The sequence below is a fragment of the Oncorhynchus keta genome, chromosome 11 (assembly GCF_023373465.1).
Source record: "Oncorhynchus keta strain PuntledgeMale-10-30-2019 chromosome 11, Oket_V2, whole genome shotgun sequence".
Lineage (NCBI taxonomy): Eukaryota > Metazoa > Chordata > Actinopteri > Salmoniformes > Salmonidae > Oncorhynchus > Oncorhynchus keta.
In genome coordinates, this window is record NC_068431.1 from 3514978 (window position 1) to 3526460 (window position 11483).

The 11483-nt window shown below is 45.8% G+C and overlaps 1 protein-coding gene across 2 annotated transcripts in view; it reads right to left on the reverse strand.

Moving 5' to 3' along the window:
• The window catches only part of LOC118390625 (transcriptional coactivator YAP1-like), a 33966-nt gene extending 23864 nt beyond the window's left edge, over window positions 1–10102 (reverse strand). The window contains exon 1 of one of the 2 annotated variants that reach the window (XM_052529163.1): window positions 9293–10102. In XM_052529163.1, coding sequence (XP_052385123.1) covers window positions 9293–9502 — 210 coding nt within the window. In that variant the 5' untranslated portion in view covers window positions 9503–10102. The remainder of the gene's footprint in view (window positions 1–9292) is intronic. The other variant, XM_052529164.1, reaches the window with a different exon arrangement.
• Window positions 10103–11483: the final 1381 nt, after the last annotated feature.

The window sequence follows — 11483 nt, forward strand, 5'->3', positions numbered from 1 at the left end:
ATTTCTTGTTAACAAACTATAGTTCTGTCAAGTAGGACAGGACATCTACTTTCAGCAATTCTTCCAACAATTGATTATTTCACTATATAATTCACTGCATCACAATTCCAGTGGGTCAGAAGTTTACATGCACTAAATTGACTGTGCATGTAAACAGTTTGGAAAATTCAAGAAAATTATGTCATGGCTTTAGAAGCTTCTGATAGGCTAATTGACATCATCTGAGTCAATTGGAGGTGTACCTGTGGATGTATTTCAAGGCCTACCTTCAAACTCTGTGCCTCTTTACTTGACATCATAGGAAAATCAAAAGAAAACAGCCTAGACCTCAGAAACAAATTGGAGACCTCCACAAGTCTGGTTCATCCTTGGGAGCAATTTCCAAACGCCTGAAGGTACCACGTTCATCTGTACACACAATAGTACGCAAGTATAAACACCATGGGACCACGCAGCAGTCATCCCGCTCAGGAAGGAGACGCGTTCTGTCTCCGAGAGATGAACATACTTGAACATACTTTGGTGCGAAAAGTAATCCCAGAACAACAGCAAAGGACCTTGTGAAGATGCTGGAGGAAACAGGTAAAGTATCTATATCCACAGTGAAATGAGTCCTATATCGACATAACCTGAAAGGCCGCCCAGCAAGGAAGAAGCCACTGCTCCAAACCCACCATAAAAAAAGCCAGACTACGGTTTGCAACTGCACATGGGGACAAAGATCATACTTTTGGAGAAATGTCCTCCGGTCTGATGAAACAAAAATAGAACTGTTTGGCCATAATGACCATCGTTATGTTTGGAGGAAAAAGGGGGAGGCTTGCAAACTGAAGAACACTATTCCAACCGTGAAGCACGGGGGTGGCAGCATCATGTTGTGGGGGTGCTTTCTGCAGGAGAGACTGGTGCACTTCACAAAATAGATGGCATCATGAGGGAGGGAAATTATGTGGATATATTGAACCAACATCAGTCAGGAAGTTAAAGCTTGGTCACAAATGGGTCTTCCAAATGGACAATGACCCAAAGTATAATTCCAAAGTTGTGTCAAAATGGCTTAAGGACAACAAAGTCAAGGTATTGGAGTGGCCATCAGAAAGCCCTGACCTCAATCCTATAGAAAATTTGTGGGCAGAACTGAAAAAGCGTGTGTGAGCAAAGAGGCCTTACAAACCTGACTCCGTTACACCAGCTCTGTCAGGAGGAATGGGCCAAAATTCACCCAACCTATTGTGGGAAGCTTGTGGAAGGCTACCTGAAACGTTTGACTCAAGTTAAACAATTTAAAGGCAATGCTACCAAATGCTAATTGAGTGTATGTAAACTTCTGCCCCACTGAGAATGTGATGAAAGAAATAAAAGCTGAAATAAATCACTTTCTCTACTATTATTCTGACATTTCACATTCTTAAAATAAAGTGGTGATCCTAACTGACCTAAAACATGGGATTTTTACAGGGATTAAATGTCAGGAATTGTGACAAACTGAGTTTAAATGTATTTGGCTAAGGTGTATGTATGTAAACTTCCGACTTCAACTGTATATATCAACGAATTGGCGCGGGCACTAGAACAGTCTGCAGCACCCGGTCTCACCCTGCTAGAATCTGAAATTAAATGTCTACTGTTTGCTGATGATCTGGTGCTTGTGTCACCAACCAAGGAGGGCCTACAGCAGCACCTTGATCTTCTGCACAGATTCTGCCAGACCTGTGGCCTCATTTATAAAACTGTGCGGAGGATTCACGAAACACAGAAAGTGCTCAAGCACAAAAATATTCTGATTTAGAAAAGTGCACACGCATGTCCCATGTCGGTTTCCCTTTATAAATCACAATCAACTCAAAATTTGGCGCATGTGAGCGAGTGTCTTTTTTTCTCTCACCCTTTTAACGCCCATAGTTAACTATAAAGTCAGTGAAATGCCCCTAATTAATATTCATCCTTATTGACTGCATGACGACAAATCCCGACAAAGGCAAAAAAATAAATAATAATTTGCCCAGTGTGAAATGGAAGTTACTGAATGCACACTTATTTTAACTTAATATAATACATCAATAAAATAAATGTAGCCTCAAATAAATAATGAAACATGTTCAATTTGGTTTAAATAATGCAAAAACAAAGTGTTGGGGAAGAAAGTAAAAGTGCAATATGTGCCATGTAAGAAAGCTAACGTTTAAGTTCCCTGCTCAGAACATTAGAACATATGAAAGCTGGTGGTTCCTTTTAACATGAGTCTTCAATATTCCCAGGTAAGAAGTTTTAGGTTGTAGTTATTATAGGAATTATAGGACTATTTCCCTCTATACCATTTGTATTTCATTAACCTTTGACTATTGGATGTTCTTATAGGCATTTTAGTATTGCCAGTGTAACAGTATAGCTTCCGTCCCTCTCCTCACTCCTCCCTGGGCTCGAACCAGCAACACAACGACAACAGCCACACTCGAAGCAGCGTTACCCATGCAGAGCAAGGGGAACAACCACTCCATGTCTCAGAGCGAGTGACGTTTGAAATGCAATTAGCGCGCACCCTGCTAACCATTTCACATCGGTTACACCAGCCTCATCTCGGGAGTTGATAGGCTTGAAGTCATAAACAGCGCAATGCTTGACGCACAACAAAGAGCTGCTGGCAAAACGCACAAAAGTGCTATTTGAATGAATGCTTACGAGCCTGCTGCTGCCTACCACCGCTCAGTCAGATACTTGTATGCTTGTATGCTCAGTCAGATTATATGCAATGTCCGGACACGCTAGATAAACTAGTAATATCATCAACCATGTGTAGTTAAACTAGTGATTATGATTGATTGTTTGATTGTTTTTTATAAGTTTAATGATAGCTAGCAACTTACCTTGGCTTACTGCATTCACGTTACAGGAGTGCAACGAGAGGCAGGTGGTTATAGCGTTGGACTAGTTAACTGTAAGGTTGCAAGATTGGATCCCCTGAGCTGACAAGGTGAAAATCTGCCGTTCTGCCCCTGAACGAGGCAGTTAACCCACCGTTCCTAGGCTGTCATTGAAAATAAGAATTTGTTCTTAACTGACTTGCCTAGTTAAATAAAGATTAAATAAAGGCGTAAAAAAATATATATTTTAAAAAATGGCCAAGTCGGTGTCCAAATATACCGATTTCCGATTGTTATGAAAACGTCAAATCGGCCCTAATTAATCGGCCATTCCGATTAATCGGTCGACCTCTAATTATCAATGTCTACACTGTATTTCTGATCAATTTGACGTTTTTAAATTGATTTTTTTTTTTGCTTTTCGTTCAAAAACAAGGACATTTCAAAGTGACCCCAAACTTTTGAACGGCAGTGTATATAATTATTTTATTTTGTATTATTATTATTTTCGCTAAGTCGTCACTGGGCCTACTATATTTATTTCTTAACTTTCCTAATATTAAGCACATTTCTAATCTTTACCGCAGGAGTATAGCCTGCCTGGCATTCGCTATTTAACTGCAAAGATGACATGTATGTTTTCCCGCTGCCCCGGTTTCGATAAATGATAATAATAATAATATTCCATTCTAAATCAAAACTACTGTCACAGTGTGAATGACAGCCTAGCCCGGATGGGAGTGATGGAGTGCTGCATCAGATGACCTGGCCTCCACAATCACCCGACCTCAACCCAATTGAGATGGTTTGGGATGAGTTGGAACGCAGAGTAAAGGAAAAGCAGCCAACAGGTGCTCAGCATATGTGGGAACTCCTTCAAGACTGTTGGACAAGCACTCCAGGTGAAGCTGTTTGAGAGAATTCCAAGAGTGTATCAAGGCAAAGGGTGGCTATTTGAAGAATCTCAAATATATTTAGTTTTGTTTAACACTTTTTTTGGTTACTACATGATTCCATGTGTTATTTCATAGTTTGTCTTCACTACTATTCTAAACTGTAGAAAATTGTAAAAAGAAAGAAAACCCCTTGAATGAGTAGGTTTTTCTTCCATTTAATTGAAGTTGCAGGTTACAGTGACATTTTTTAAATATTTTTTTTAACTAGGCAAGCCAGTTAAGAACAATTTATTATTTACAATGACAGCCTACCAAAAGGCCTCATGTGGGGACGGGGGCCTGGGATTAAAATAAAAAATAAATACAATATAAATTTAGGACAAAACACACATCACAACAAGAGAGACAACACTACATAAAGAGAGACCTAAGACAACAACATAGCATGGCAGCAACACAACATGACAACAACATGGTAGCAACACAACATGACAACACAGCATGGTAGCATCACAACATGGTACAAACATTATTGGGCACAGACAACAGCACAAAGGGCAAGAAGGTAGAGACAACAGTACATCACGCAAAACAGACAATTGTCAGTAAGAGTGTCCATGATTGAGTCTTTGAATGGAGATATTGAGATAAAACTGTCCAGTTTGAGTGTTTGTTGCAGCTCATTCCAGTCGCTACCTGCAGCGAACTAAAAAGAGGAGCGACCCAGGGATGTGTTTGCTTTGAGGACCTTTAACAGAATGTGACTGGCAGAACGGGTGTTGTATGTGGAGAATGAAGGCTGCAGGAGATATATCAGATAGAGGGGAGTGAGGCCTAAGAGGGTTTTATAAATAAGCATCAACCAGTGGGTGTGTCCACACTTTTGACTGGTACTGTATATGTGTAGGTCTATGCCTTTCCAAACATTTCCCTTGGGAATAAAATAATACATCAAGTGTGAAAGAAATTGTGTTGGGAGAAAGTTGAGTTTTGACTAGACTGGTGGGGGAGGGAGTTGAGTTATTGACTAGACTGGTGGGGGAGAAAGTTGAGTTTTGATTAGACTGGTGGGGGCCGAGGAGAGAATTTAGTTATTGACTAGACTGGTCAGGGAGTTGAGGTATTGACTAGACTGGTCGGGGAGAGAATTTAGTTATTGACTAGACTGGTGGGGGTCTGAGAGAGAATTTAGTTATTGACTAGACTGGTGGTAGAGAAAGTTGAGTTTTGACTAGACTGGTCGGGGCCAGAGAATGTAGTTATTGACTAGACTGGTGGGGGTCTGAGAGAGAATGTAGGTATTGACTAGACTGGTGGGGGTCGGGAGAGAATGTAGGTATTGACTAGACTGGTGGGGGTCGGGGGAGAGAATGTAGGTATTGACTAGACTGGTGGGGGTCGGGAGAGAATGTAGGTATTGACTGGACTGGTGGGGGTCGGGGAGAGAATGTAGGTATTGACTGGACTGGTGGGGGTCGGGAGAGAATGTAGGTATTGACTGGACTGGTGGGGGTCGGGGAGAGAATGTAGGTATTGACTAGACTGGTGGGGGTCGGGGGAGAGAATGTAGGTATTGACTAGACTGGTGGGGGTCGGGGAGAGAATGTAGGTATTGACTGGACTGGTGGGGGCCGGGAGAGAATGTAGTTATTGACTAGACTGGTGGGGGAGGGAGTTGAGTTATTGACTAGACTGGTGGGGGAGAAAGTTGAGTTTTGATTAGACTGGTGGGGGCCGAGGAGAGAATTTAGTTATTGACTAGACTGGTCAGGGAGTTGAGGTATTGACTAGACTGGTCGGGGAGAGAATTTAGTTATTGACTAGACTGGTGGGGGTCGGGAGAGAATTTAGTTATTGACTAGACTGGTGGTAGAGAAAGTTGAGTTTTGACTAGACTGGTCGGGGAGAGAATGTAGTTATTGACTAGACTGGTGGGGGTCTGAGAGAGAATGTAGGTATTGACTAGACTGGTGGGGGTCGGGGAGAGAATGTAGGTATTGACTAGACTGGTGGGGGTCGGGGAGAGAATGTAGGTATTGACTAGACTGGTGGGGGTCGGGGAGAGAATGTAGGTATTGACTGGACTGGTGGGGGTCGGGAGAGAATGTAGGTATTGACTGGACTGGTGGGGGTCGGGGAGAGAATGTAGGTATTGACTGGACTGGTGGGGGTCGGGGAGAGAATGTAGGTATTGACTAGACTGGTGGGGGTCGGGGAGAGAATGTAGGTATTGACTAGACTGGTGGGGGTCGGGGAGAGAATGTAGGTATTGACTGGACTGGTGGGGGCCGGGAGAGAATGTAGTTATTGACTAGACTGGTGGGGGCCGGGGAGAGAATGTAGGTATTGACTGGACTGGTGGGGGTCGGGGGAGAGAATGTAGGTATTGACTAGACTGGTGGGGGTCGGGGAGAGAATGTAGGTATTGACTGGACTGGTGGGGGCCGGGAGAGAATGTAGGTATTGACTGGACTGGTGGGGGCGGGGAGAGAATGTAGTTATTGACTAGACTGGTGGGGGCCGGGAGAGAATGTAGGTATTGACTAGACTGGTGGGGGTCGGGCATGCAGGTGGTTGACTAGACTGGTGGGGGTCGGGCATGCAGGTGGTTGAATAGACTGGTGGGGGTCGGGCATGCAGGTGGTTGGCTGGACTGGTGGGGGGCGGGCATGCAGGTGGTTGGATGGACTGGTGGGGGGCGGGCGGGCATGCAGGTGGTTGGCTGGACTGGTGGGGGCGGGAGAGAATGTAGGTATTGACTGGACTGGTGGGGGTCGGGAGAGAATGTAGGTATTGACTGGACTGGTGCGGGTCGGGGAGAGAATGTAGGTATTGACTGGACTGGTGGGGGTCTGAGAGAGAATTTAGTTATTGACTAGACTGGTGGGGGCCGGGAGAGAATGTAGTTATTGACTAGACTGGTGGGGGCCGGGAGAGAATGTAGGTATTGACTGGACTGGTGGTGGGGCCGGGGAGAGAATGTAGGTATTGACTGGACTGGTGGGGGCCGGGGAGAGAATGTAGGTATTGACTGGACTGGTGGGGGTCGGGGAGAGAATGTAGGTATTGACTGGACTGGTGCGGGTCGGGGAGAGAATGTAGGTATTGACTAGACTGGTGGGGGTCGGGAGAGAATGTAGGTATTGACTGGACTGGTGGGGGTCGGGGAGAGAATGTAGGTATTGACTGGACTGGTGGGGGTCGGGGAGAGAATGTAGGTATTGACTAGAATGGTAGGGGTCGGGGGAGAGAATGTAGGTATTGACTGGACTGGTGCGGGTCGGGGAGAGAATGTAGGTATTGACTGGACTGGTGGGGGTCGGGGAGAGAATGTAGGTATTGACTGGACTGGTGGGGGCCGGGAGAGAATGTAGTTATTGACTAGACTGGTGGGGGCCGGGAGAGAATGTAGGTATTGACTGGACTGGTGGGGGTCGGGGAGAGAATGTAGGTATTGACTGGACTGGTGGGGGTCGGGGAGAGAATGTAGGTATTGACTAGACTGGTGGGGGTCGGGGAGAGAATGTAGGTATTGACTGGACTGGTGGGGGTCGGGAGAGAATGTAGGTATTGACTGGACTGGTGCGGGTCGGGAGAGAATGTAGGTATTGACTGGACTGGTGGGGGTCGGGGAGAGAATGTAGGTATTGACTGGACTGGTGGGGGTCGGGGGAGAGAATGTAGGTATTGACTGGACTGGTGGGGGTCGGGGAGAGAATGTAGGTATTGACTGGACTGGTGGGGTCGGGGAGAGAATGTAGATATTGACTGGACTGGTGGGGGTCGGGGTTCAGAGAATGTAGGTATTGACTGGACTGGTGGGGGTCGGGGAGAGAATGTAGGTATTGACTGGACTGGTGGGGGTCGGGGAGAGAATGTAGGTATTGACTGGACTGGTGGGGGTCGGGGAGAGAATGTAGGTATTGACTAGACTGGTGGGGGTCGGGGAGAGAATGTAGGTATTGACTGGACTGGTGGGGGTCGGGGAGAGAATGTAGGTATTGACTGGACTGGTGCGGGTCGGGAGAGAATGTAGGTATTGACTGGACTGGTAGGGGTCGGGGAGAGAATGTAGGTATTGACTGGACTGGTGGGGGTCGGGAGAGAATGTAGATATTGACTGGACTGGTGCGGGTCGGGGGAGAGAATGTAGGTATTGACTGGACTGGTGGGGGTCGGGGAGAGAATGTAGGTATTGACTGGACTGGTGGGGGTCGGGGAGAGAATGTAGGTATTGACTGGACTGGTGGGGGTCGGGAGAGAATGTAGATATTGACTGGACTGGTGGGGGTCGGGGAGAGAATGTAGGTATTGACTGGACTGGTGGGGGTCGGGAGAGAATGTAGGTATTGACTGGACTGGTGGGGGTCGGGAGAGAATGTAGATATTGACTGGACTGGTGCGGGTCGGGGAGAGAATGTAGGTATTGACTGGACTGGTGGGGGTCGGGGAGAGAATGTAGGTATTGACTGGACTGGACTGGTGGGGGTCGGGGAGAGAATGTAGGTATTGACTGGACTGGTGGGGGTCGGGGAGAGAATGTAGGTATTGACTGGACTGGTGGGGGTCGGGGAGAGATGTAGATATTGACTGGACTGGTGGGGGTCGGGGAGAAATGTAGGTATTGACTGGACTGGTGGGGGTCGGGGAGAGAATGTAGGTATTGACTGGACTGGTGGGGGCCGGGGAGAGAATGTAGGTATTGACTAGACTGGTGGGGGTCGGGCATGCAGGTGGTTGACTAGACTGGTGGGGGGCGGGGCATGCAGGTGGTTGGCTGGACTGGTGGGGGCGGGGCATGCAGGTGGTTGGCTGACATTTGATAGAGGATGTCTTAGTAAAGACAAACAATAAAAGATCTTTGTACTTTTTAAAGAGCTGTTCACATGTTAGGCTATTGATTACATGTACAACACAATATTGATTATTACTTTCCTTTGATCTAGTTCAGTCTTATCAATCACTTAAACATATTTAATAACGATCTCTTACCTAGTTTGATGATTGTGGGTGTTTTTGCTTACTTTTGTTTGTTCTAAATAGAGACAGCTAGAAGAGCCATGGGTCATAATGGATTGTATAGAAATGCGAAATGCAGGAAATGTGCTTCAGATACCAAAGAAATTGTGGGGGAGGACCCCAAGACCCCCTGTCTGGTTACCCTCCCACCCACTTCTGAAACTAAAGTTGCCCTCATTACTGAATGTAGTCAATCACATAAACAATCAAAAAAATTCACATCAATGTGATTTTAATCCTTGCTGGGAACAAACTCATTCTTAGCTCTTTAGTTGTTTGTCTTCCAAATCAAATCCTGTCCTCAGTGGAAAAGTTGGGCTGTTCTCCAACACCATCCATCCATGATGAGCCTGTCCTGCACTGAAGCATAGCCTCTGAACACCTCATATCCTCCCAACTGTGTGTAGCCTCTAGCAGCAGCCCTCTAGTAGCCATCTCTTGTTTGGATAAATACCATAATAGTGTGTTACCTACCACGTCTGGAGTGTGTGTGCGTGTGTGAGGCGGGTTACCTACCTGTCTGGAGTGTGATCGGGGATCCGGCTGTCTGAAGAAGGAGTCTGGAAGTTTCCTCATCCTCATAGGCAGAGAGGAGGGGGGCAGGGCGGAGGTTTTAGGGTTCATCACGGAGTTAAACAGAGCCTCCAGATCCGTCTGGGAGTCCCCGCGGACGTGCACGATCTGCTGCCCCACCGGGGGCGCGCACTGACCCTGTCGCGCGTCCATGTTGCCTTCCAGAGGTGATGCGTCCAATTAAAACAACTGAACAGTTAATTATGAATGATAACGAATGATTCCAAAACGAGAAATGGTTCAGAGTTAAATGGAAGACGACCCCTAAACTGACTACAAAGAACGGATATTCTTTGTAGTTTAATTTGTTTTTGTGGATTTTAATTTTAAAGTTCTTATAGTGTTTTGTGTAATTCGTTATTTAATAAACTGGCAAAACATTATTATCCTGCACCATCAAATGAAATAGTTATGTTAGTTTCCTTCGTGAATTTCCAAACTCCTCGGCGCTGAAAACACGCATCCAGCCAGCCAGACGGCCCGTCCCACAAACCTCAGACAGACGAGTTGCACTCAACTTTTTTCCCCTACAGAAACTTCGTCTGATGATCGCTTTTCTTCAACCGCTGGACTCGAAAACCGTCCCAGCTACTCCCAAATGTGATTTCTGCATACTGTCCGAAATTAAGTCCTCTACATAGTTTCATTTGGTGAAAAATAGGTGTTTACGTGGTAATAAATCTCAGTTTTCCAAAGTTGTTCCAAACTGTCGATAGGACAGGCTACAGCCTTAGAGTCTCATGTGACCAGTGAGAGGCGGGGTTACAAGGTTATTTTTACAGTCTATGGTTAAAGGCTCCCAGCAGAGGGCAATGTCTCCTTTATTTCTTCTTCTTCCACTGGAGTGTAAATCAGTACACCGTGAAACAAAATAAAAAGCAAAACAATTACCCTGCCAACTAACCCTTCACTTATAAATACATTTGAAAAAACACCACCCCATTCCACTACTTTGACCCTTTCTGACCCTTCACCACCAGGTCAACAGCCTGGGACGACTGTACACTACAATCCAACACTCCCTGTCACTCCTCTGCAGTAAAATGCCATAAACCCAAGTACTTCTCTGCAGCTGCCACCACAAAACTATTTTCTGTGATTGATATTCCATTTCTGCGGTACAGTTGATAACTATGGCAATGAATGCAAAAGGTCTACTATTCACTGGGAGCCTCTTAGGATCCCTCACCCTTCCTCTACTTTCTTCACTGCCTCAGCATACAAAACCCTCTGTGCTACTCTGACACTGGCAACCTCAACCTGTCTCTCTCTCACCACACCCCAGCAACATGGGCACCCTTACAGTTAACACATTCCGCTTCTTTTGCCAAAACTACACATTCCTTTGTCTCATGCCCTCCTGGAAACTTCTCACATTTAGGAATCCCCCTCCGACACACTGTTGCAACAGCACCATAAGCTTGGCACCTGAAACAAGGTAGTGGGTTCGGAACAAGAAAGAGAGATCTAGGATATTTCAGGAAAACGGATATATCCTAACAATAGCCTTGTTATTGTTATTTTATTGTGTTGCTTTTTATTTACATTTTTAAAGACAGTGACTCTGCTGTTTCACCATGCTCGCCACCGGGCCTGAGTCGCACCAGAAGGCAGACGTCACAGACACAGGGAATCTTCAACTTTCGTTGATCCATCTCCACCCTTCCCACCACCACAGTAATCACTCCTTTCAATGGTGCCCTGTTTATTTATCTGTTATTTTACCAGGTAAGTTGACTGAGAACACATTCTCATTTGCAGCAACAACCTGGGGAATAGTTACAGGTGAGAGGAGGGGTGAGAGGAGGTGAGAGGAGGTTACAGGTGAGAGGAGGGGGATGAATTATTAGGAGACCGTGATGGTTTAATGGCCAGATTGGGAATTTAGCCAGGACACCGGGGTTAACACAGCTACTCTTACGATTAGTGCCATGGGATCTTTAATGACCGCAGGAAGGGGTCCAATTTCTCCAAAAATGTCACTCCTACTGGACCAGATTAATTGTTATCTTGATCATCGATTTTCACCACACCTGCGACCTCACATACTTCAGAGATCTTCACCATAACTGCCACATCAGGTACTTCATTAGAGATCTTCACCACACCTACCACATCAGGTACTTCATCAGAG